The 26,787-nt window shown below is 40.5% G+C and overlaps 1 protein-coding gene across 6 annotated transcripts; it reads right to left on the reverse strand.

Annotated features, from left to right (window-relative positions):
- Nucleotides 1-407: 407 nt before the first annotated feature.
- Nucleotides 408-26,683, reverse strand: TBC1D31 (TBC1 domain family member 31). 6 transcript variants are annotated; one of them, XM_083823810.1, is made up of 23 exons: nucleotides 26,484-26,674; nucleotides 23,582-23,728; nucleotides 22,880-22,995; nucleotides 20,774-20,952; nucleotides 16,914-17,065; nucleotides 16,333-16,492; nucleotides 15,892-16,092; nucleotides 14,500-14,676; nucleotides 13,609-13,688; nucleotides 13,360-13,524; nucleotides 12,956-13,089; nucleotides 11,842-11,975; nucleotides 11,041-11,220; nucleotides 9,817-10,049; nucleotides 9,081-9,233; nucleotides 7,885-8,020; nucleotides 6,945-7,037; nucleotides 5,151-5,291; nucleotides 4,835-4,873; nucleotides 3,945-4,139; nucleotides 3,375-3,525; nucleotides 1,497-1,613; nucleotides 408-785 (listed from the first exon to the last, which is right to left on the reverse strand). In XM_083823810.1, the coding sequence occupies exons 1-23, from the start codon at nucleotides 26,561-26,563 to the stop codon at nucleotides 643-645; spliced, it is 3,306 nt and encodes a 1,101-aa protein (XP_083679936.1). In that variant the 5' UTR covers nucleotides 26,564-26,674; the 3' UTR covers nucleotides 408-642. The 6 variants fall into 6 exon arrangements, 4 of the variants coding, with proteins under 4 accessions (XP_083679936.1, XP_083679937.1, XP_083679938.1 ...); XM_083823811.1 differs by having other exon boundaries at nucleotides 13,360-13,506; nucleotides 26,484-26,670; XR_014579556.1 differs by lacking the exon at nucleotides 4,835-4,873 and having other exon boundaries at nucleotides 3,945-4,135; nucleotides 26,484-26,683.
- Nucleotides 26,684-26,787: the final 104 nt, after the last annotated feature.

Here is a 26,787-nt window from a genome sequence, read left to right on the forward strand (position 1 = left end):
TATCAGGCTGAAAATGAACAAATTAAGTCCCAGGTCTTTGGTACATAATGTTGTACTCTTGGTTAAAAGCATCAGCCAGTGAAAATCAGCCTTGCAGCACCAAAAATCATTATTTTTATTTAGTTCCTCTCCCTTCTCTCAGGAAATGTGCTTTGTTAATATATATGCATCTAATATATATGCTAATATACACACGCATCTCCAGCAGCTAAGATTCCATAGCCTCTCTGGGCCCTGTTTTCAGTGTTTGGCTCTCACTGTCAAAGATTTTTTTTCTCTAACTGCAAATATCCCTGCTGCAACTTGTAGAATGCACTTACACATCACTCACAAAAGCAGTATTTTCACAGTGGTTTGTTGCTTCAAGTCATGGCTTTGACCAGAGCCAATAAAGTACACAAATACTCTAAGTGTAATAACAATGGTAAAAAGTGAGTTTATTTTACAAGTAAAAATAGTATTATAATTACTGAGAAAATAACGAGGTTACAAACACTGCACATTTTTCTAGCTAGATATAAAAATATTTCCAAAGGCCTTTAAAATAAACAATCTATGATCAGTCTTTAATCACATTACACATAGTTAGGGTTTCAATGATTGATAATTTGAAAGTACAGCTGAGGTCCAGAGCACATCATCTCAAGTTGTCCACTTTGTAGATGAGAGATGAGTTGGAGGATGTCTAATTCGAGCCTGTGCAGTAAGCTTTTGTCTGAGCTGTCTGACTTCCGCCATCAGTTCCCGCTCTTGGCATGCCAGTTCTTGTCTTCTAACTGAAGACACTTAAATGCAAGAAACTCAGAATTAATATTGCAACTGTTTTCCGTAAATAACATGAATGTTTATTGGAAAAGAGGTAACTCCTGTAGAGAAACACTACATTTTATTACTGAATATCGTTGTATTTGAGACAGCCCTACAGCCTGCAAAAGCAAGGAACAGTTTTCTTCGAGAGTGGTACCAGGGCAAACTAAGTTTTGTTACAAAAAGGTCAGATGTTGATGGGGTGCTATGGCAGGTCCAAAGAAACATGTTTCCTCTTGCACGCAGAGTTTTATAGCTAAGATACAAGTGTGTGCTTTCATTGACGAGGACAGCCCTCAGGAAATTACTGAAGACTACTTCTTGACTATAACTCTCAGTAGGATTTTCAGGAAAGACAGTTCTACACATGCCCAACATCCCCAAAATCACACAAATATGAAGACAGAAAAAGCGTAGGTAAAATTATCGGGTCAGAATGGGACTAAACTAGGCTGACGTTTAAAATGACTAGTCTCATAACGTGACACACCTCAGGCACTTCCTACCTGTGCTATTCCTGGTAGTGATTTTTTTTTTTTAAGGTGTGAAGTAGAATACAACAATAAACTAGTCTACTGTCCACTAAACATCTACGTGACTAATAATGGCTCTATCACCCATCTAGGTGTTCCAGTAATGCATATAAAGCTAAACGTGAGGGAAAGGAGGGCTGTAACTTAGAAACTTACTGTATGATGATGACTCTGATGCAGACAAATCATTCAAACACACATTTCCAGACTTTGGCACCTGCTGGAATTCTACCCCTCTCCCTGTACGACCAGCCTTTAAATCGCGCAGCCTCTCTGTGGGAAATGGAGAGAAGGTGTCTTTGTAAACTCTAAGTGTTTAAATTCCTAGTGAATTTTTCTTGCTTGAGGTGAAACAGTTTTTCTGCAGGAAGCAAAACTGGAAGGAACTCAGTCCTACTAATGCCAAGTAGAATTTCCTCAGAATCTGAAGTCAACATTTTCAGTCTACGGGTCAAAGGCATGCATCACTGCACTTCATTTTAACTAATGACAGTTGCACATATGCTGTTTCTTCCTATATAATTAATCTTCTAACAAATGGGCCACTAAGTTCATGGGGAATATGTCGACTTGTACTTGCAGTTTTAGAAGGAGACACCCATTTTAATAACTTACGGTTGCAAATTACTCAATATTAAAACCATCAGGCAAATTACGGCAAAGTCAGAAAAACTTTGCCGAGAGCAATACTAATCATCCAGTCTTAACACTAATCGCTAATCTTGTGTGTGTGTGAGGAGATGGAAGAATAAGATAAATATCTGCAAAGCCACCCAAATGCAGCATTTCAGAAGGATGTAGTGGCCAGTCCTGGAAGGACACAAAAACCTTTTTTTTTCCCCCCTCTGTGAACAAACACTTGGCAAAGTCACTTGTTGGTAGTGAGTTTGCTTTTCTTTAGGTTATTTGACAGAGGATTTCTAAGGGATGAGAGTTTATGATTGGTTTAAGCTGACATAAGCCTGTGCTCCTACCAAAAATGCCGTTCCCATCCTTTCCTTAGCTCCTGGTCACAGCACTGCCTCTGTGCTGGCTCTGCAGCTCAACACTCTGTGGTGCAAAGTTAGATCAGATGTGACTGACGTTCTAGTCCTGGAAAGTAAGGACTAACGTGCAGTCGAATAAGCAAGCCGTTCTAGCCTGTCGTGTAGCCTAGGAATAACAGACCTGACGCAAGAGGGTATGGGAACATGTGTCTGGCACAGGAAGAAGGAGGAAAAGTGTCCCTTCTGATGGCAGCCTACAAGAGGACACCGTTTATGAAATCACAGGGATTTGGAAAATCCTACCTTGTGAAAGAAAGAAATATGTTAGCATGAAGACGACATTATGGGAACAAAGGAAAGGAGAGAAAATGAGAGTTTGTACTCCATCTTGTGTCCTTTAACTGTATGAAAACAGCTGGGGAACTTAATTCTGCCAGCTCATCATGTGATTGGAATTACAGTTAGGCTGGAACAGTACTGATCAGGTTGGAGGCAAGACTGATGTCAGTGGGACAGTCTGAAAGATACAAATGCTTGATGACAAACTCCCATATAACCTTTGGTGAAACTGTTTTCACCCATATGAAAAATATCTCTGCCTCTATCACAGGCAGCCCAAGCAGCAGGTATCCTCTAGGCAAACAGAAAATTACAGGCTGAGGTTTCCAATCTGATGAAAAATCGGTGTAAACTATCCTACGTTTTCTGTTTATCTGCCCTCCCAACAAACAATACAAAATAATGTACTGGGAGAAAAAGTATCCTCAGTTTTGGGGGTGCATGAGGGAACTGCTGGGAAACAGAATCGCACCTATACACAGGAGTCAAGTAATTCAATGGATCATTTATGTTGCTGCATCTGATGGATATCAAACTGAAGTTCCTTTCCAAGGCTGGCCTTACATATCAGTTACATGAAAGAATACTGCCAAAGAGTGCTTATATAAAGAACTTTATCTCTAACGTTAGATACTTTGTTTGTATTCAGTTGATGAGTCCAGGCCTTCACGACTGATACCCAGGAGAACTGCATTTTCTCTAAACTCACCGAAAAAGCCATCCTCTCTTTGCAGCTTTTCAGCCAAATCTAACGCACCGTTCATTTTGTCTTCTAAAAACTGCTTCCTGTGTTCATGTGCAGCAGCAGCAGCCTTCTGCTCTTCCTCCAGTTGTGCTTTTTTCTGTATAACTTCTTCCCACTGTGCAACAGAGATATTTAAGTGCATCTTCAGCAGATGTATTACAGGGAAAAGGCAACAAGCAAAACGATCTGGGTTATTACAGACTACACTTCATCCTTAAATCAAAAGGTATGTTATTACACCGACTGAATGCTTCCTTTTTGAAAATTTTCTCCTTCAAACACCTGACGAAAGGTTAAGAGTCTTGAGTTAGAGAAAAAAAATGAGAGAAACTTACACAATTAGGAATATGCTTTCCTAAACCTAAAATATCCTCATTAATTTGCTCTAGTGCTTCCAGAAACTTCTGGTTGAAACTGTTCTTATTCAAAACAGTTCTTATTCAATATTTTTCAGTTTTATGCCATACTATGTTACGGGCAAAAGACAGTTACATTTGTGCTAGTCCCCCTTAGGAAAAGAAATAACGCAAATACCTTTTTTTCTTCTGCCTCCCTCATGGCCTTCAGCAGTTCGGCTTCTTTCACCCTGTTGTCGTGAAGGAGCTTGGCTATCTCTTCATAACGCTTCTCACGGTCCTGATCGTCATGCCTTAATTTGTGCAATGCCTGCAACCTCCAGTCGACCTCAATGCATTTCTGCTCTGCTTTGGCTAAATTTTCTTCAGCTACCTAAACAAAACATCTTTCTTACCAGGAATCCACTTACTTTATTTCAAGTACACAGCCTTACGTACAGACAAAGAAAGATCTTTTGCTGTCAAACTCGTGTGTCCTGCAGCATTGCTGTTAGATGTCCCTAGTAGGAGACTGCACCTGCAGTGCCACTCCCCCATTCATTACAGCAAGCTGTCACATCTGACAGGATTGTTTTCTGCTTCTTTTACACCCTTGATATTCTTTCTCTCCCCCGGGGCCTTTTAAATGAGACATAAGCTCACTCCACAATTTTGGGGATTTTGCTTTCCTACCATGGATTACATATCATTTCCAGGTGCTCTTAACATAAGAGCGATACCTGAATGCCAATACTTCCACCCACATCCATCTGCTTCCAAAAATTGAAGGCTGTTTACAAAAATTCAGACCCATATGTTTATTTCTAGACAAAATATAAATGCAGATGCCAAGCATATGGGTAGTGGGTTAGCTGCAACTATTTTTCCAACTGTGCAGTTACAAGTTCTGAGCTTGAAAATCTGAACAATTCCTAATGCCAAGCCATACACATTCATTACTGTGATCAGGAAGACAGCTTCTACAGCCGAATTTCCTGCCAAGTACTATCAACTGAAAGTTGCTTTGTGGCTTACTTTTGTTTTATTATGGTTACAAACAAAACATGTTCCTTAACAGGAGGAACTTACTCTGAAGAGCACTTTTGAGTCTTCTATTCCTTTTAAGTTCTGGAAAGTGAAGGAAAATTAATACTCATGGCAGTCCCAGAGAATTTCAGTATTATATAGCTGCTTGGACACTTCAGTCAGATTTTTGAAAATGTCCAAACTTTTAGCATGCCATCATGATCTATTAATACAGGTAACTAGAAACTAGATTTTCTTCAAAATATTTTCACATTTACTCATACTAGCTAATTGCAATTAAAATGCTATTAACTAGTACCACTTGTACTAGTTAACACACTAACTTTCCCAAATTCATGTTAAAATCCAATCATCTTACCATCTGAGCTTTCTGTTTTTCTTCTCGATCTGTTTCCACCAATCGTTGAACAACGTGATCTTCGAGATCTGCCTTTCTTCGACTGGCATCTATGTCTTCTTTCATTTCCTGTGTGGAGCTCTCTTGATCTTTGATAAGATGCTGCCAAACACACCAACATAAATTATTGTTGCTAAGCTACTTTTACAAAATTACCACTTTGGTAATTCTCTCTTTAACATTTATTAAAACTTCATTAAACTAGTATTTGAATATATCCACACATCTCATCCCACTGCGTATCATAACCTACCATAACTGTTCAAGAAAGTGATACTCCCTGCTGTTTTACCCACTCGGAATTATGCTAAGCCTGAGTCAGCACAGTGATCTCCCAGGTTTATACTGATGTAATTCCATTCCATGGATTACAATGGAGCATGAAAGCAGAATTCCAACATAAATCAATTAGATTAATCATGAAAATATTCTCCATTTTCATGGCATATCTTAGCCAAAACCTCAGAATGCTTCACAAATATAAATCATGCTTCATAGCACAGGGACTTAAAATAAACACATCTGCAGATTGAATGCAGAGATGATTTGTCAAAATAGTACAAATCAGCATTAGGTCTAGAAAGATAATTTTAACTCTTAACAACTTTTCTTCACATTCATCGGGGCGCATCTACAGTTTTCTGAAGAAGGCACAATCCCCTCCCAGACCTGCTGGAATCCGTTGAGCTGCGTCAGCAGGGTACTGAAGCACAGTTAACATACACTGCCTCTCAACGGGCCTTCAAAGATTGAATATAGACCCTTGCTGACAGCAGTAAAACAGTTCAGGGCATGGGCAGTGAAAACCTGCCTGTACAGGCTCTTATGGGCATATATCCTTGGTTAGTTAAATAATTAGTACCTTTCTAGCCTAAAGAGGATGGTCACTGTAGAATTAATTCCCCTTAAACAGCTGACTTTTCATGTACTGGAACACCAGTGATCCTACCCCGGTTTGTGTTTTGTAGCCACAGTACAGCTGGCGGTGTATTTAACAAATAAATGCTAAAAGAAATTTAGCCCAGTTATGGTCGGCACGAATTATAAAAAGTCCATGGCCAAAAGCTTTAAGAAGTCAAACACACATTACTAAGTCTTTGACTGGCAGCCTTGTCAACCATTTTTATTAACTCACATTTAACTTTGCGTTTGAACAAATACTTAATACAAAAAAATAAGTATACAAAATAAAAACCTTTAATACTAAATAATGATCTTTTTGGATTACAATGTATGGCATTTGAGAAAGGAATTGCACCTTCCCCACAAACCATCCACTCCTTTTTGCTTAATGATGTTGCTGGCAATGAGACATTCTTTCATCCACTACATCAATCTGTCACACTGTTCCCTTCAGAAAACAGAGATATATCTGGATACCACAGATGAAAAGGTGGGAGTTTTGGGGATGAGGAACATATTGTTATAGACTTTTTTTCTTATTTACATGTTTCTCGCTTCTCTCAGCCAGCTGAGTATACAGATAAAGCCTGCATCAACCGAATGATGCCTCTGCTCAGAAGAAAAATAAAATGGGGAGGATACAGGCATTTTCTCCCAGAAAAATGGATAACAGTGAGTACTACTACTGCTTTTATTATCATAGGGTTTATTCTAAAAAGGGTATTAAAAAAGGGAAAACAAATCATCTCAATTTTTCCTCATATTGTCTGGTTGAATGAATACAACCAAATCTGAGAACTGCATAGGAAGTACTATTAAATATAAACATCTGTACAGTTCCATAACAGTTACCTGTTCAAAAAGCTGTCTCTGTGATTCAAGTTCCATCTGTCGTACTTCTACATCTTGAACGGTAGCAGCTGTTTCTTGTTCTCTTATGGATGCCTTCAGGAGAAGATAAACACATGAAAACAGTGCAAAGGAAAAAAATCTTCTCCATTTAAAAAATAATATCAAGAAAAATGTCCAAAACCAGAAGCAGCATTCTACTTCTAAGTTCTAGTTAACTTTCTGTTATATGACGAACAATGGAAAATACTGAAGATCAAAAGTACAGGGCAAGGGAGAGAAGAGGCAAAGAGGCACAGGAATAGTTTTGCATCCAGTCACACATTAGGGAAATGTCAGGCTTGATCTAGTGCTAATAATCTGTAAGATGCAGCTCCAAAGTGAATAAAAGCTCTCTAAATCCTGTGGAGGACAGTAGAGATATGAAAGTGGCCACCTGTGTTGAGCTGCAAAAAAGAAACTGACAGTTCCCTGAGTCAGCAAAGTGTGGTGCTGAGCTGCAAGGAATGGCTCTGCAAAGACTCGGTTCATGCCCATGAGGTTCTAAAGCTCGTGCTCCACTCTGCGTCTGCATGATGTCGTGCCTGAGCTAGTAACCCTGCAGGAGCAGAGCCAGGCTTGGCCAAAGGCGGTTTCAGAGACTCTCAATCAATGGCAGAGTTAATTTGCAGCCTGAATACAGCCCACAGACGACTGTTAATTGACTAGTCCTTTAAGGAGCTCATTACATTTTTCAGCACTGTTGGTATACAGATAAATCTGGCTTTTCCCAGGAGTTTTGCCAGCTAGAATTGCCCTAAATTATGCATTTATCACCTCATGCTAAATACACTTTTGGACTCACAAATCACAGTATATGAACTGAAAATTTAGTTCTACATTTTTTCTTGGTTATTTTTCCGAATAAACCTTCGAGAAAAGAATTGCTTGAGCAATACTCAGCTTTTCTAGCAATTTCATCATCAAGACGTTTCAGTTCCATTTGGCGCTGATCTTGCTGGTATTTCAGAAAACGCCTTCTTGAAGCATCTAGAAATTGTAGTTCCTTTACTTTCAGTTCTCTTTTCACAGCAGCTAGTCTTCAAAGACAAAATAAAAAGAAACATGGGAACTTTTATGACCTTTTATAAAAGGTCAGTAACAAAGAGCACAAGCTTGCACCACGGTCACCCATCAGTTACTAGGAGCTAATCTCTAACTTGTAAAGCTTAGGGAAGTTGCTTTCATTCTTGTCAACTGCCCAGTTTTCATTTACAAGACGAAATTAAATTCAGAGACACACAGACATCCTCTAATGGCAATCTCTCCCAATTAAGCTTTGAAGCCCTGTGCTCTGTTTCTGTTGTACGTTAATAAGCACTAGTTTAGTATTGTAATGATCCAGAGCTGGAAACTATTCCTTAGAATAATTGCCAGTGTCCTGGTACCTCTTTCAGCACAAAATTAGTCCTATGTTTATTTGCAAAATATCAAACTCTTTCAAGGAACAAAACCACAAACGCAAGAATTACTTGGCAAAGAAAATCCCACTGCTCACTTTTTAAATAAAAGCCTACTTTGTAGGTTACAGAAGTTCAAGCCAAGTATCACTTTTAGTTGATCTAAAAACCTGTGGAGACATTGAAATTCTCAAACCTTCACAGTCGCAAAACGTATGAACTACGGAATGACTTTGGTACTATCTCAACTCTTTACTCAGCAACTGAAAAATAAAGCCTTCATTTTTCTAAATCCACTGGAAATACAAGAACGTGTACAGTATAGCATCAGTACTCTGAGACTGTAAATGACTCTTGTATTTGCAGTTTAAGTCTGCCCACGGCCTGAAGTCTCAGTGTGCAGACAAAGAGCAATTGGCTGCCCAAGAGCATTCGCAATCTGAAGAGACCAGAGAAAAGACTGGGAGCTGAGACAAAAATATGAAGTGTCTTGGCCTCTGATCTGCTGTATTCCCTTGAGCATGGCAGTAATACAACCCAGATCTCTTCATTCCCACACCAAAATCTGACCCACCAGACCACACTGCTTTCCCACATTTCAATTTATACAAATTAGTGGCCACTTCTCCTTTACTCATGGTTAAAAATGTAATAGCAGGATACTGTAGCCAGGGCCCTAATGTTTCTTATATTGTAATACCTTTGCCTCTGTTCTGCCAGCTTCTTTTCTTCTTCCAGAAGCATTTTTCGCCTTTGTTCTTCAGCTTCTCGAAGCAATTCCTGCTTTCGATACCAAGCTTCATCTTCTGCCTTCCGTTCCTGTGCTTTAGCTTCTAACTCATGCATTAACTGTCTAAATGGAAGGAGATCATCTGTTCTTATATCACGACAAGTACCAAGAAATTACTTGATTACTTTGAAATCAATAACTGAAATGTGATTCATGAGACTATGACATCCCCTTTATGTACTACAGAAGAGTGAGAAAGATGAGAGACAGATGAGAAAGAGCTACAGTGCTGACTTTTACAGACAACAGGGCATTTCAGACAAATGCAGACATCTCCACATTCTTAACAAAAAATGGTTTCTAAATGTCTCTCGAAATCATGGTTCCCACTGATTTCAACTGCAAGCTCGGAATTCCTGGCCCTTCACAAAAAGTTGGACGTGACAACATGAACAAAAGTTTAGGTTCTGACTTCTAAGCTTTCAACTTTGAGGACTGGCAGCCCAGTATTTAGACCACAAATTTAACTTAAAAAACGCGTCAAGCCAAGTAACTATTTGAATGTTAAAGTTATCTTCCCCATTTTTTTTATACGTATTGCTTCTCTATTCTCAAGCATAAAGCATACGCAACATAACAGAAAAAGGGAATTGCGTCCACCTGTCCCTCCCACTTTGACACCGTCTTCAACTTTCCCATTAAATACCTCTCTCTTAAGTATTCAATTTCATCCTGTCTGATCCTCTCCCATTCCTGAGTTTGATAATCCACAATGAACTTGGGATATTTATTAAATACAGGGTACTGTCCTTTTGTAAGTGGTACGAAGTCATCAAGCACACGTTGTGGATGGATATCTGGTGGTGTAGCCTCCATAAAATGATAAGCTTCTTTAATCACAACGTTAATGTCCAGGTTGTTACGATGATGAAAGAAATACTGTAAGAGACATGTTTCCATTTACATTCTACAAAAGATTAAGCAAGTTTTTAATATACTTATGTAGGAATAATTAGGTAAATTAGCAAGCTCTATGTCCCAAACGTTGATTAAAAAAGTGATTAAGTTGGCCCTACTGATTAGTAAAGTATCATGGGCTCAAGTGACTTGGCCCAAACGTCTTCAATTTCTAGAAGTATACTTGGGTTCTTTTCCTTTCCTTCCAACGACAGTTGTGAAGAGATTTAGGAACCTAAGTGTGATGTAAGAGCGTAAACTGCTCAAAAAGACACTCCTACCACTGGATAGACCTCACTCAACTTTTAGTGTTTAAACATGAACCACAGAAGTTCCTCTTCTAGCATGACTGTTCTTCCCATCAAAGATCTTCACCAAGAAAGTCTTTCAGTTAGTTATTGAAATAATGTAGCAATAATGTTGTCTGATACTTGTCAAATTGCTCACAAGCACATTTTCAAGGTGGAATCCTTTGTCTACAGAGATGTTTTCATGTAAAAAAATCCTCCTCCTCCCTTGTAAAGCTAAACATAAGAAAACATTTTAGCTTAGCATCAGAGAACATCAAATAATATTGCCTGACTTCATAAATCTGAAAGCAAAATAATGAAACAACATGACAGAATTACTGTCTTTTGTCTCCACACACAGAAATCAATATTAGAACTCCAAATAAAAGGCAGAATTATTTTGTGGTTGATGAACCATTGCCATTTACTAAATAACTTTAGTGGCATTAGAAAGGTTATGGAAGTTTCTAGAGATCTTGTTGCATGAAACTGCAGGAAATTGCTCAATGTTTTATTCATTTACGTACATTTGTCAGGTACCAGATGACGTTGCTCAGAAATGTAATAATACATTAATATGGAACTGAAACACCTCCTTCAAAACTCCGTAACAACAGATAATGGTGTTTCACACTTCTCTGTAGCTACACCTTCAGGTGACTGACTTCAAAAAAAACGTTTACCTCAAAATCCTGTCTTTGATTACAGTGAAGCAATGGAGCTCTGGAACATACAATATAGGCAACAACAATCATTAGGAAGTATGAAGGATGGTTAGAGAAGATATTATCAAAGACTTTGAGCCATTCTTCTCTTGTTAGAACCTCAGAGAACAGGGTTTCTAGAAGAGGCCAGGCATAAACCTACATCATTTGGGAAAATTGAAAAAACAATCCATTAGTAGAATTTTGCTATTTCTTTCACAGAAATAATATAAAATTTTCTTGCCTTATACCACGAGTCTAATTATTTATGAAAGAAACAGGAACTAAACCAGAATATTTGAAGATACACTTTATTCCCCACTATAAATATTCAAAATGAATATGGGGTAAATATACATAATTTTCTTAATTCCCTGGATGTGTTTAGCTTTGTGAAGCTAAAATCATCCTTAATGATAAACATGTATAATTATGGTTTTGCCTTACTTACAAAATTCATTCATCACACCTACGTTGAAATAAATAAAAAAAAAAAGAAAGTAAAAATACATTTATAATTTGGCCAGTAGATTTTCAAGCACTGTACACTTGAAAGGGAAGATCTCTAAGAACTACAATAGCATATACATGAGATTTATGACTATGCAAAAAAGAAAAGTTGCAGGAAAGCAATGATATATTCTTTATACTCCTATATCATTCACTATTATTTAATGAAAACTCCTTCAATAAAAGAATTATGTCAAAATAAAACACTAGTGCACTATCTATCATTCACTGCAATGACATTTCATATACAAATGTAGGCTAGAATGTTACCTGTGAGGTCACGTTGTATTTTATAAAATGCTGAAGTAGTTCTTTGTCATGATGTGCTAAAATATTTTCCATCATACTAAGGACATTAACTGGAGGATTGGGAAAATACTCAAACCAGTGCTGACAAAAATTAACTAAAGAAGAAACAAAACAAAACACAATCCATTGTAATCCAGAGAGGAAGACTCTTGACAACTTTAAGCTTTGTTTATAATGTCTGTGAATTTAAGAGGAAGTTTTAAGCGAAGTCTATTTAAGGCATTCCTATCTCTCCTACCATTTATTCCTACACCATTTCCACAGTACGCTGCTCCTCCAGCTGCACTGGCATGAGTGTGTCAGCACGCTGTGAACCAGCTTGGGAAACTAATCTGGCTCAAAGATAAAACGAAACGAGTCTGTGTGCTGTGTGGCTAGGTGGTTGGGGGCAGATGGGAATACTTAAGCCAGTTTTTCTGTCTCATCAAGCTACAGCCTGGATCAAGTAATTTTTAACATACTAAGAATAATTTTGGTAAACTTGGGTACTTATTCACTAACAGCATGTGTTTGCAAAGTGTGTATGGATGCTTGGCAGTACTTATCTTCTGTAGATTTAGAAGCAGCTGCAACAACTAATTTAAGTGTAGTGCACTTTAATTTAGTATGTTTTTTCAGATGACAGCCATAGAGAGCTTTCAGCCAAATGTCTAATTTTGAGGTACCACGTGTTTAGGACAGCTAAACACAGTAAAACTTTAAAAGAGATCATTCCCCTTTGATTGGGGTGGGCTTGACTACTTTTCCCATGTCTCAGATACAGATTTTAGTTATTAAATATGATGCAATTATGCAAGATACATTCATTTTTCATGATTAGACTTTACAAATGCTGTAAAACTGCTTGGTTTTGCTACAAATACTGCAAAAGGAAGTCTAATATCTTGTTTTGATTTAAAAACAGGTTTTGGTTTTAAACGTGCAGCGCTACATATTAATTCCTGGCAACACCTTTAAAAGAGAGTCTGGTGACATCTTAGGAAAGCACTTCATTTCATCAGGAAAAACTCTTTTGCATGGGAAAGCTTAAACATGTTGCATCATATTTGACTTCTGAAAATCGTTGCTTACCTACCTACTACTGTAGCAACAACTTCAAAGCAGATCAGCTGGTTGTTCTGGAATAATTTTACAAATGGGAATGCTAGCAAAGGAATATAAGGCGTCTCACCAAAGATAGCAGACCAGTGAGCTAGAGCTGATAAGGTCCTGCATATAAAGGCAAGAAAAGGTGTAGAAAACATTGGTCCCAAACCAAACAAATGCTTTTTAGAACTATCATACTATCATGTATCATGCTATCATGTGAAATTCAAACTAGATGCAGGATTATACCGGTTATAAAAACAAAAATGCATCAGGGCACTATTTCATTTTAGACTTTTCCTTCAAGCTGATTCCAGCTACTGCATACACTTCAGATCAATGTATGAAAATATAAAGCTGTAATATTTAAGTAGATATAAATATACATTTTACCTCTGTAAAACTCTCAGCAGTTTCCTGCTTTTGATCGGATACTCATTCTGAATATTCACAAACGCACTGTGGGTACCCTTATCTATTAGGCTACTGAATGCTAAGTGGTTTTCAGGAAGTTGTAATAAGGAACGCCAAACAAACATCCTGTAATTAAAATGGAGACTTAGTCAAGCAGCTTCTCTTTCATAGGCCAGTAAACACACGCAAATTGATTTAGTGCAAGCATGAACATGCACACAAACATACCTGTATTTTGCTGGATATTCGCCGTATCCTTTCAACAAAGCCTGTAGACGTTTCTTGTTTAATCCACCTGGCAATTCATTCTACAAAACAGGGAATCAATGATAAATCTAAGGATTTCTTGTTCTTTACCTCTTTCCTTGCACAGTAGCTAAATAATGAAGCTCTTAGCATAACATTAAAGAAAAACTATAATGTGTACAGCTACTTTATCCCAGGTATTTCAACAATGAAGATCATTCATCTCCTGCTGAAATCAAACAGCTGACATTGATTTCCAGCAAAAGCAGACAGACCCTGACTGACTAAACTATATATAAATAAATGATGGATATGGTCAACCAAAGAATATTTACATAAGAAATGGATTATGTTCTGATGAATGTCACAGGAGAAAATATCTATATGTGTGTGTGTATATATATATATATATATTTGCAGATATGACTATATATATATATATATCTAAGACTCAAGATAAAGACATGAAGAGAAGGCAGCACAATGATGAGGGAAGGGAAACAAATGTACCGATAACGCATCATCTGACCAATTCCAAAGAATGAAACAGCTTCCAGGCAGACACCTTAGAAGTGCAGTTTGCTAGCAGGGAAGCAGATCAGATCTGCCAAATAAGCAAATGTGTCACAAGTTGCTTGAACAACTTCAGAGGTACCCAAACCTGACTGGAGGAATGGTAGCTCTGGCTGTGTCACATAATACAGGCTGAACAGCGAGCAGAAATACTGTAAAGCTCCCTTAACTCTGCTCAAATGTCCAAGTGAATCAGTGCTTGAACTTATTCTCTAAAGTAAATGGCTTTTTTTTTTTCTTTTTGCAATGAAATTAGAATGCTGCAGACTGGAGAACAAAACATTTGCAATTTCCTCCTACCTCTTTATTTTCAAGTGATGTGTTTGCTTGCACTTTCAGCAGTCTGGTTTGAATTTTGTTTCCTTTGGATTTCCAAGGCCGCTCTGACCTTCCTGAAGTCACTTTCATCGTCAGCTTATTTGCCTCTGACTTGCACTTGGGCCAATCCTCCACTACTTTGAACTGGGGTGGTGGAGGCTAATATTAAGCGAAAATAACTTGGTTAACATTTTGTAAGACCGAATAAATCACACTATAATTTAATGTTAACTATTTTATATGCTATATCCTTGAGCTTGATGGCCATACCATGAAGAAGAGAGCCACATTTATAACAGAAACAAATATATATGGTCTGAATACTCCTGAACATGTATGCCAGAGAATTAAGCTGCTAGTAATAAACTAGCAAGAAGTACTGTGAGAACGTTTATGTAGCTTCCAAACGTCAAATCAAACATCATGTTATTTCCTTGTTTAATAAACACTAAGATACAATTGGGATAGTATAAATGTGTACCACGTAGCATTCTGCTTATTTATTTTAGTATGTTTCTCAATGTTACTAAGATACTTTGCATTTCTATAGCACCTGTTAGAAGGAACACAAGAGACCTTTACAAACTTAAATTAATCATCAGTGTCAGGTAGGCATTAATTCAATTTTGGAGATTGGGAAAGCAAGGAACAAAGTGGATATCCCAGTTCATGTCAACCCGGCAGCAAAAGTGCAAATGGAATGCATGTGTGACATCTTTACACATCCTTCCTCAGCTCCAACTCCTTCATTATCCAAAGCTGGTTACTGTTTACTTCAAAGACGTGGTGATTAAAGATATATGGAATTCTGGATTTAGAAACCTGACTCCCATTAATAAATTACTTTAATAAAATAAGAACTGGTATTTAGAATGTTTGTTATTTAGGAAGGATTAGGAGTATGATTGTGCCATAATGATGGATGCTGGTATCCAATAACACAGCAAGAAGAACAAAATCACAGTAACAAAAAGACCATTCATGCCTGCAGTTTAAGAGAGCATTAGCTGCAAAACTCTTCCTGGTAGGAAATGGAACAGAAGCGGCACAATTGTGCTGTTTCCATCTCCCCCCAAATGTCATTACAAAGTAAAATCGGTCCATATAAATCACTGTAGAAAGAAATGCCATCTCCCCCTCCTCCCAAAACCAGAAACACAATGATGCACTTTGAAAACACCACATTACCTGACAGGCTCGAATAACAATGAAGGGAACCCAACAAGCCACTTTTTCTGTATTTGTAGTGTTAAATATGACACTGCCACACTTCTAAGCCAATGATACATCAGCAAACTACTGCTGATACAAAAGTTACGCGGACAAGTGTCACCTTTAATAGGATTTACTGCAGTTATGAGACATGTACCGTACCTTATTTGCTTCCTGAGTCAAAGCTTGGACACTGTATAAATTGACACTACCATTTTCCATTACTGATGCAATATACCGTCCATTGGGGCTAATCGCTGCTGTGCTAATTCCCTCTTCATGACTCCCAATGGCAAAAAGCAGTTTGCATGTTTCTATATTGATAAATCTCATAATATTATCTTGACTTAATACTCCAAGGACCTATAAGTTAAAAGGATTCATCAGTAATGCTGTCAATGTAAACCAAAGAGGAATACTAAATTAAGGACTGACATTCCATTAAACTGTAAGAGCAATTGAACAAACATTCAGCACTGTAGCTTTCCTCTTGTATGGTATGGGCCCATCTCCCCACTGTCCCCAAAAAGCCCTTAAAGTACTTGTGTTGCCTTGAGTAACCAAACATCCCCCCTCAAGTTTTATTTATTTATTAAAACTGACCTGATTGGAGCCCCCATCAAAACTGTCCGGGAGGAATTCCAGATGGCGAACAGCTCGTACTTTTGTAGGCATCTGGATTATTTTTATCAGCTGCTTTGATTCTAAACACCATAAGTGAAGATGATTTGATTTTCCACCAGCTACAAAAATCCGGCCATCTCTGGATCACAGAGGAGGCAAAGTTTCTCAGTATTCATCAGAATACTATAATTTAAGCTAGTATTAGCTACAGAGATCATACATTTCTTTCTATGCCCTCAAATCACTTGGGAATCTATCATTATTCCTGTCATACTCTCCTGAAAGAACAAAATAGCTCCTAAATAATAAAATTGCTTTTGTAATAGATGAACCTTATTTTAGTGGTCATTAAATTAAATTACTTTATTTCAACTACTATGGGACTATAATAAAAACCGCTATTGACCCTTGCTGCAAGCGTCAGTTGTAGCAGATTTCAAAAGCTTATCATAGCATATAGCTCAATGCTTCCATAAAACATGACAAATAAGAAAAGAAAAGCGGTTTTAATATTACAGGTTTTGTAGTTTGTCTTTAGAATGTTTAAAATAGCAATTTACCTGGTAACTGCAAAGCTCTTGTAAAGGAATGTAGAACCTTCTACTGCAGTTGGCAACTGGTATTTACAGTGCAGAGTATCAAATTCCCATGCAAAAACAGAATTATCTCTGAAACAGCTGAGGATGGTGTTACTCAATGGAAGAAAAAAAACCTGAAAGAATATGAAAAAGAAAAAAATGGAATGACATTGTCAAGGAATTACCTTTTACATTGGATCAAAGTGAATGGCAGAACAGAACAGAGCAAAAAAATCCATGACAGTATGGATATTTTGGTAACTGTGTAATGCAGCTGCAATGCAAGGCTTTGATCCCACAGTGGGATCCTTTCTCCTGTAACAGACAAGTCTGCCATGCTCTCCCTTGCACTGGGTCAGAACTTGTTGTACCTTTTGCTAAGCCAGTTTAACTCACCAAAATGACAGAAATCTTTACCTGGGTTATTTTTGTGACTGTCTTATGGAGGGTTCTGATGAATGCCAGAGAGGGTATAACACAGGTACTGGGAAAATGCACCCAGCAGCAGCAAAGGATGGGAGTGAGGAGCCAGAACTGCTCACTGAGCACTGGAGGGTTTTGAAGAGCTTGCTGCATCTTCTACAAACTAACTTCAGCTTTCAACAGCTTGCAAATGTATTGTGTGAAGCACTAACCTTCAGACCTAAGCCCCTTAATTTTACATACAATTATTAAATGTTATAAATATTGTAGAAAGTTTAGCAGTGTATTCTGCAACTACGAAATGCAGAGTTTGCCATGAAAGCAAATAAAATCAAAAAGCTTGTAAATATATTTTTTTATTATTCTGAACGGGTGTATTGTTTATGTGCAATTCCTTTTGATAAAAAAATGGATTTTTTTTACATGTTGGGATGTCATCAGATACATTCTTGCTGAATGACAAACTACTAGCCTAAACAGAGGTTCTGCTTTAGCAGCAGCACACACAGCTTCAGCTAACTCCCTACAGCTATGACTTTGAAGGTTAAATTCCAAGTGTTTTTGGCTATTTGTTCATTGAGGGACTGACTACCTGAAGGGTTCACTAGCTGACATTTACAGTCAGTGCCAAGAAATTCAGAGTTTTGGTCCAAATTGTTCCTCTGGGCCTTGAAATCTGGATAAATGGGACAGGATTCATGTTGCTGAATGTCAGTGGCTGAAAGTTGGATGTTCAGCCCAATTCAGTCACTTGACAGTGAGCAGAAGTTACCTGTGAGGAAAACGTCATTTCACCTACCACAGTAATTTCTGTTCAGACAGACCGAGCTGCCCCTTCTCCCTCAGGGACTGAGGAAGCCTAGACAATGAAATGAGAGTAAATGCCTATTGTGCAGATGGATGAAGTTAAGCAACATGATTTCCACCTTTTCTTACTTCCTATTATCAAAAAAAGTCTGTTGCTCCTTCCAACAGTAAACGAAGCCCTAGGAAGGGTTTAAAGTTGCTATTTAAGTTCTGGCAAGTTGGAGTAATGAGCAGTTCCTCGTTTTCTGCTTTGTCCTAGAAAAATACCACAAGCTGGTCACACACAGCTGCTGAATGAGCAGCAACGCTTTGAAAATGGTCATTACAGATGTTTTTTCTTTAGCTCTTCTTCCTCATTTGTCTTTTTTTCCACCTGCCATTCTTACAGCGTGCAACTCAGCCTGTCATATTAACTTTGCTTTGTCCCATACCAAATGAACAGAAGGTGTGTTTTGGAGTGCAATCTGGGCTTAAATAAAAGGGTACCCCAAAGAACTCTACAGACTGGTGTGAAATTAACTAGCAAGCAGGAGTCCAACTTTGGACAATGAGCGTCATGGCTGTGTCTAAAAATAAATCTGATCTTTAATAAAGCACTTATCTGTATATCTGGAATCATGGCATAGGAGTAAACAGCATTATCTCTATTCTAAAGACACCAAAATGAAATCCAGATAAGATGGATTACTTGCATGAAGTCCTATCAGGAATTGTAGAGCCAAACCAAAATTGCAGGCTCCTGCTTCCCAAACAGTGATTTATTCACTCAACTGCAGTCACTATTGTTTGGATTTAAAAGTTTGTTTCTGCATTGTAACATCCTGATCCTACCAAATTCCAAAAGTCATTCACCAGCGAGAAGCCCCTGCATGTAGCCTAGACAAAGAAAGATGAGCAGCAGAAAAATCACAGAATGGTTTGGGTTGGAAGGGACCTTAAAGACCACCCAGTTCCAACCCCCTGCCCTGGGCAGGGACACCTCCCACCAGCCCAGGTTGCCCAAAGCCCCATCCAGCCTGGCCTTGAACACCTCCAGGGATGGGGCACCCACAGCTTCTCTGGGCAGCCTGTGCCAGGGCCTCACCGCCCTCTGAGTGAGGAATTTCTTCCTGATATCTAATCTAAACCTATCCTCTTTCAGTTTAAAACCCCTATCCTTTGTTCTATCACTACATGCCCTTGTAATAAGTCTCTCTCCGTCCTTCTTGTAAGCCCCCTTTACACATTGAAAGGCTGCCATAATAAAGATCTTGTAGACTAAAGAAATGCAGCCTTCTTTGGAGAGAAGACTTGATAATTATTTTAGCGATGTGCACTAAAGAGCAGCTTTAATACAGAAACTAAAAACGTATACACGATCTCCTCCAGTAATTGCCAGGTGACTATTTCAGGCTGACAAAATTCCTGCCTGACCTAGTACAGGGTGAAAGCACCCAGATGAGGATCCTCATTCTCTACAAAATCAGCACAGCTGTTCAGTGACCAGTCTGATGAGAACTTCGGTTTGAAGTGGTACGTGTACGACTATTCACTGTAGGGCAGCACGTGTGCAAGCACTGCTCAGGCACTGCAGTGGTGCTTTCTGTAGTACAAATGCCCAAGTCTGACGTTTGGTGGCGCAAGCAGACCTATTTAAAGAGGCATAACACCATGGTAGACCTATTTAAACCACTCCCTGACACAAACCTACTCTTTCTCCTCCCCTGTGTTGTTCCAGTATTGGTGCACAGCGAACCAAACCAAAGAAACCACTAAGCTAAAATGCAGCAATTTCTTTTTGCTGAGTTACTTCTCAGCTTGTTTGCTCCTACATTCAGTGCTTCGTGCGCACAGGAGGAAGAGAAGCTTTGGAATAAGCAACTGAATGGGGTAGGTGGTGGTGACTAAGTTACCATCACCATCCCAAAACTGTTTTTTGAACAACACCCTTAGAATCACAAATTCATTCAGGTTGGAACTGATCTCCGAAGGTCATCGGTTCCTTTCACATTCCCAGCAGATCTCTGCAACTGCTGACCACCCACTGGTCTGGGTGATGTGACTGGCCAACAGTCAGGGAGATACACCCAAGGAACGCAGGAAAGATTCTGCTGAATTTTTAAAAGTATCACAGTCATAGAATATCCTGACTTGGAAGGGACCGATGGGGGTCATTGAGTCCAACTCCTGGCTCCACACAGGATGACCCAAAATCAGACCCTGTGTCTGAGAGCAATGTCCAAACACTTCTTGAACTCCGGCAGGCTCGGTGCCACGACCACTGCCCTGGGGAGCCTGTCCCAGTGCCCGACCACCCTCTGGGTGCAGAACCTTTCCCTAACCCCCAGCCTGACCCTCCCCCGTCCCAGCTCCATGCCGTTCCCTCGGGTCCTGTCGCTGTCCCCAGAGAGCAGAGCTCAGCGCCTGCCCCTCTGCTCCCCTCGTGAGGGAGCTGCAGGCCGCCATGAGGCCTCCCCTCGGCCTGCTCTGCTCTGGGCTGAACAAACCAAGGGACTTACTTCAGTGCTCCTCACACATCTTGCCCTCTATTTTCACGTACTGTGATTTTAGCATGTGGTATTACTCCTGCTGAGGTATGCTTGCTTGCCCTTTAGCAGTTGTTCTTTACTCACCTTCTGTATACCCACAGAATGACGAACGTTCAGCTTTCTTTTCCTTTGAAAGGTGTCCAAGTCCCAGAGCTGCGCTGTATCAGTGGAGGTAGTGATGGCATACCTGCCTGAGCCATTGACCGAGATGGAAGACACTGAAGAATCATGTCCTCTCATCCAGCTAACTAGCTCCTTGGTTTCTGGGGGAGTTGATGGGAAAATAAAGAATATGAAAGTCATTCCAAGAGCAATGACTATTACACGCTTCATTGCCAGCACTATGCTGTGAAAGGGACTTTTAATCACACCAGGTGTACGACCATTTTACCATCACAATCCACCAAACAAGAAACAAATATATCAGTCTTCAGATTATTATTATACCACAGAGAAACATAACCTCTTCATCTCTAAATAACAGGTTTAAGTAACAGATTTCATAAATTATTCTCAGCTCCGCACAGAAATCCAACCTGCACAGGCTTGTTTAATTTAGCCTAAGAATCAACCATAAGAAATCATGAGCGTTAAGATCAGGTAAATTCAGCATGCCTTGTGGGCAGATTATCTGATGTGAACACCGGCAGAAGGATCTAGAAGTTGAATATTCAGAAGGCTGAACGCTCTAGTTAAGAGTTCTCCACTTGTTTTGACTTGTGGACGATCCGTGTGAATGATTACGCAGCTATTTACAGGTGCAAGGAAAAAAGGTTTAATGACAATGGGCAATGCCTATAGAAAAGTACAGTCAGAAAGCAACACCTCATTAACTCTTTTAGAGTCCAAAACATTTTTCTGCTGTGCTCTGCACGCCGAGGAAATAGCTCTCTGACTACATTGTCTCCCACTGGTGACTGCGTGACCACTAATCCTTCCTCAGCAACTGAACTGCAGTTGTGGCAATCAGACTACGTACGCGGGGCAGTCTGCCTGACCGCCCGCGGGGCGCTTCCAGCTGACCGACTGCTACGACATCGAGGGTGGGAAACGGCTGGAACGCAGCTCGCAAAGCCTAACAGCCAAACTTGCTGCTGGGCTTACGGAGAGTTGAGTGTTCAAAGCTGTTGTCACACGGGAGGATGACATGGGATTGCAGAGAAGGGCTTCTGAGGTAGGGGATGGGGCCCACCGACTATTATCTAACACACCTCTAAGGGTAGCTCACCCAACGCTGACTTACGTGAAGATCACTTACATTTTAAAACGTTCTTCGGTATGATTTGGTATCTGGAAACAGAGCCATAAAAACATGCAGGACCGTGGGATAATTAGCAATATTTCTCTAAGTGCATCCGAAAACAAAAACTTACTGTGGTTGAAAGGAAAAGCCAGGAGGATTTCAGACCTTATCTCCTACTCTTCTTTTATTTTGGGAAACATTGTTACTTTAAAAACTGCACTAATAATATCAGCCTCGAACCGCCCAAATCGCAGGTAAGTGACTCCTATGGCTTTTTAAAAAGACTTAAGTCCAGACGATATGAGACATTGCAGTTACAATTTTGACAGGTTAAGTGAGGAAGAATGAATTGTCAATGCCCTTCACCATTCAACTTCCAATCAAGTCAGAGGCACACAGCTAGCCTGCAAAGTTAATTTTAGATATTGCTTTTGAATAACGATACAGATCTGCTGGCGTTCTCAATACAACTGACAATTCTTTTAGTATATAAGCTTACTTTGTTTACAGATTTTACTGTAAACATAGTTTACAACTGGTTCAGTTGCAAACTAACATATTGTTGACTGATTTTGCTTTGATTTTATATAGAATACCTTGTTCTAAAAAAAAAACAAACAACGAAACATACATAGATTTGCATTAAAAAGGTAAAATATATAATTGTGATCCTGTGCCAGCCTTCAGCTAAACAAATGCCTGTGTGACTCAGTGGGAACAAGAAGCTCTGACAAAGTGAAGGGTTTATTTACCCCCGGGACCATAACCCATACAGGCCTCACAGGTCTCAACTTGTGTTTTTTTTGTTTTCTTGGGGGTGGTGGTAAGAACACAAGGCATGAGATGCATAAAAGACTTCAATCAATTTACAAAAAATTGAGATTGAAACTAAAATTATAAAGGCTTTCATAACTATCCGGATAATAAACCTTTAAATTTTGCCTTACCCGTATCAAAGCACTTAATAGAATAGTCTGCCAAAGCCACCAGGAATTCTGTCTTTCTGCGAAGATTAAATGCCAAAGCAGTGCACGCCTGCATTGTTCGCTGAACAAGGTTGAACCTATTTAAAAATACACGGCCTCATTGTGTTAGCAAACTTGGGGTCATTATGTCAAGTGAAGTAATGGCTTAAACAGCTTCAACATATTTCACCAAGAAATAAATTAACTCAAAGGAAGGGAGCAAATAAATCATATCTACTTATAACAAATACAACAATCAGTGCTGATACTGTACAATTTAGTAGTGTAAAACTGAAAAGACATTAATGTACTTCTGCAAAATGACGATACCTGGACTAATTCGTTGTAATTCATGGCTCATATTACTAATTGATCAGTACTGGTCACAGAACAACTTCATTGGTAGTCTTTAATCACTGAAGGTCTGTGAAACTGCTGTTTGTTCGGTTTACAATTACAACCCTCTTATCTTTTTGGAACAGCTACGCTAATAAAATAGGACACAGGAAACCTACATCAGACACTGGCTGGCAGCTTCAGCTCTGAGCAAACCTCCATCCATCTCCACAGCCACAGAAACCTGAGGTTAAAACCAGACCTGTGGCACAGTGGCAGGCAGGTTCCATGTCCCTGAATGTTACAGACAGCAGGATAATTACAATATCTTGATATAAATATTCTTACCTGTTTCCTTTCAGGTCAAAAACATATATATTGCCTTGGTGGTCTCCGGCAAGGAGGGAATCTCCAGAACTGTCAAACGCCACATTCAGAAACCGTATCGTCTTTGAAGGAGCTCCTGGGGCACTGTGAGTTATATTTACTATAACTCTGTGAAGAAAGCAAGCAAAACAACCTTGTTTAGAATTGTTTTTATAGACATGCATTTTTCCACGACCTAGAATTTAAAGATTCCTAGGTTATGGTTTTAGAATTCTGATCATTCCTGGTGTTCTATGAGAAATCTTCCATGAAAAACATGTATTTCTAATATTAAAAATACACTAAATAAAGGAAGTTGGAAGGTAGTTGGAAGGTAGTTATAGTCAGGAGATGTTAAAGAAAGCAGGCAGGGGGAAATTCACCATCCATGGTCCTTTTATGTGGACCCGAGTTCACTGATTTTCATTTATATTATTGAGTAACAGTAACTTGTATGCTGGTGTACCAGCTACCAAACTATCTGAAAACACAGCCCAGTGCCCAGCAAGGAGCCTGCCTCTTTGTTGTCACTGTAAAGAAACAAGCTAGAGAAAACTGAAAAGCTGTGAATTACTCTTAAAAACAAACAAACAAACAGGAACAAACAACACTTGGATTAGATGTGGAGAGGTTGGGGGATAGGGGAATCCGTTTTAAGGCCACTTCTCTCCAGAGTCTTCAAAAGCACAAAGCAAGCCATCTTTATCATTGTTCATCAGAGATATTACAGAGCAAAAGCTACTGCCTTCTCACGTTCTCTCCCTGCGTCACGCTGCTAGCATAAAATGAAGCCAGATGCAGAACAGGACCTCATGTGCAGAATGAGCCAGAAATGGATGGTTTTTCCCAGGAAGCAGCACAGTAAGATTTGGGAGGCCTGCTGCTCCTGGATTTCTTGGATAATGCTGGGAAAACCAATTGTTTTGGGAGGCGGATTAAGGACTGCAGGGCCCTTACAGAACACTGTGGCCATGGCAGTGTAAAATCCTGCTATCTACCTGCTGTCAGGAGAGCAGAATACGTAAGCCAATGCCTGCATGCAACTGCTGGTGTATGCACGAAGTGTGAGTGAACCCCAGGAGGGCCACGCAGCTATCGCACAGGCTAGAGATAAAAACTAATTGTACTTTGTCTTGCTATGCCCATTCCTTTCTGGGATAAAGGGGAAGGGCCATAAAAATGAAATTAGAAAGATAATAAGCTATTTAAATTAACAGCTTGTGATAAATTAGTATCTTTAGCATCATAAAAATACAAAGTGTGACTTCACATTTCCCATGTCAAACACCACACAGGTATGCAAAAACAGCATTCTTACTGCTCTTCGGTTTGGGACGGACAGTATTTCAAACACTTTTTAATTAAACTCTTGTGGGAATTTGCCCTTGGTATTTAAGGAAGTTAAAAATAAAAACAAACAAAAAACAAATTCGGGACAATTCTGACATTTACAGGTTCCAAATAAGTTATTTTGAGCATTTAAGCTCAAATAAAATAAGCTATTTCAGGATGCTTAACTGGTGCACCATTAGAGATGTTCAGCCTTCGGAATAAATTACATGTAACCCTCACATCTACACCCGTCTCTGAGGCCAGCACCTCAACACCCGTGTACTTGTATTTAGCACTTTAGTGATGTACATAGTGATGTTCTGTATCACTGATATGATCTGAAACATCACACGACCAACTACACACTTCTGGTTACACAGAGGATAAGGTGTAATCACCGAATCAGTAGGGTTGGAAAAGACCTCCGAGATCGTCTGGTCCAACCATCCCCCTACCACCAATGTCACCCACTAAACCATGTCCCCAAGCACCACGTCCAACCTTTCCTTGAACACCCCCAGGGACGGTGACTCCACCACCTCCCTGGGCAACCCGTCCCAATGCCCGACTGCTCTTTCTGAGAAGAAATGTCTCCTCGTTTCCAACCTGAACCTCCCCTGGCACAACTTGAGGCCATTCCCTCTGGTCCTATCACCAGTTCCCTGTGAGAAGAGGCCGACCCCCAGCTCCCCACACCTTCCTTTCAGGCAGTTGCAGAGAGCAATGAGGTCTCCCCTGAGCCTCCTCTTCTCCAGACCAAACACCCCAGTTCCCTCAGCTGCTCCTCACAGGACTTGTGCTCCAGGCCCTTCTCTGGGCACGCTCCAGGGCCTCGATGTCCTTCTGGTACTGAGGGGCCCAAAGCTGAACACAGCACTCGAGGTGCGGCCTCACCAGAGCAGAGTACAGGGGAAGGATCCCTGGTCCTGCCGGCGGAACACTTCCACTATAAACTACAGTGTTGCCCAATCCCTAATTGCCGAGGTGAAGCGTTGCTCACAGCGCCGTTACACTGATACAGCGACAGGTGGAGTCCAGTGAAGTTATTTCTCCTGTTTTGATGTTTTAATACCTGGGGGGGGGGACTGGGTGTTGGCTCACCCAAATGCCCCAGGCGGGTCGGAAAACCAGGAAATAATTCAGGGAGAATTCAGGAGGGATTCGGGAGGAATTCAGGACAGTTCAGGATAAATTCAGGAAGAGTTAGGGGATATTTCAGGAGGGATTCAGGGAGACTTCAGGTGGGAAAGGTCCCCTCTGGGGGCCCCTCACCGGGCAGGCCCAACTTAGAAACCAGAGGGGCCGCCCAGACCAGGCCTGGACGCCTGCAGCCCACCCACCGGGCCTCCTGCCTGCCTTCGGAGCGACTTAATTTAATTTAATTTAATTTAACTTAATTTAATTTAACTCCATCCCCCCCCCCCCGACCCACCGGGGAGCTGCCCCCGGCGCTGCCCCCGGCTCCCCCCCGCCTCCTCAGCCCCCCGCCTCCTCAGCCCCCTCAGCCCCCTCAGCCCCCTCAGCCCCCCCCGGCAGCCCCAGCGGCCGTTACCCGCCGCCGCCCGCCGCCGGGCCGGGCCCGCGAGCCCACAGCGGGCCCTGGCTGCGGCCGCCCAGCTCCCGGCTCGGCATCCTCCGGGCTCCCCCCAAACGGCCGCCAAACGGCGGAGGGAGGGGGAGCCGCGCTCATGGTACGGCCCGGCCCCGCTTTGTTGATAGGGGGAAATAGGGAACAGGAGGGTGATCCCCCCCCGCTCTGATAGGATGGGATGGAACAGTCCCCGCCCGGCGGCCGCGGGGCGTGCTGGGAGATGTAGTTTCCGCGCGGCGGGTGTTGCCGAGCCCGCTCGTCACCT

This window comes from Anser anser, assembly GCF_964211835.1.
Source record: "Anser anser genome assembly, chromosome: 2".
NCBI lineage: Eukaryota > Metazoa > Chordata > Aves > Anseriformes > Anatidae > Anser > Anser anser.

Coding starts and splice junctions, on each gene's coding strand:
- TBC1D31 (XM_083823810.1), bottom strand. CDS start 26,563: ATGCCGAGCCGGGAGCTGGGCGGCCGCAGCCAGGGCCCGCTGTGGGCT. Junction 16,493..16,913: donor AAGAGCTTTGCAGTTACCAG/GTAAATTGCTAT, acceptor TCTGTGATCCAG/AGATGGCCGGATTTTTGTAG. Junction 4,140..4,834: donor ACTCAAAAGTGCTCTTCAGA/GTAAGTTCCTCC, acceptor TGTTTTGTTTAG/GTAGCTGAAGAAAATTTAGC.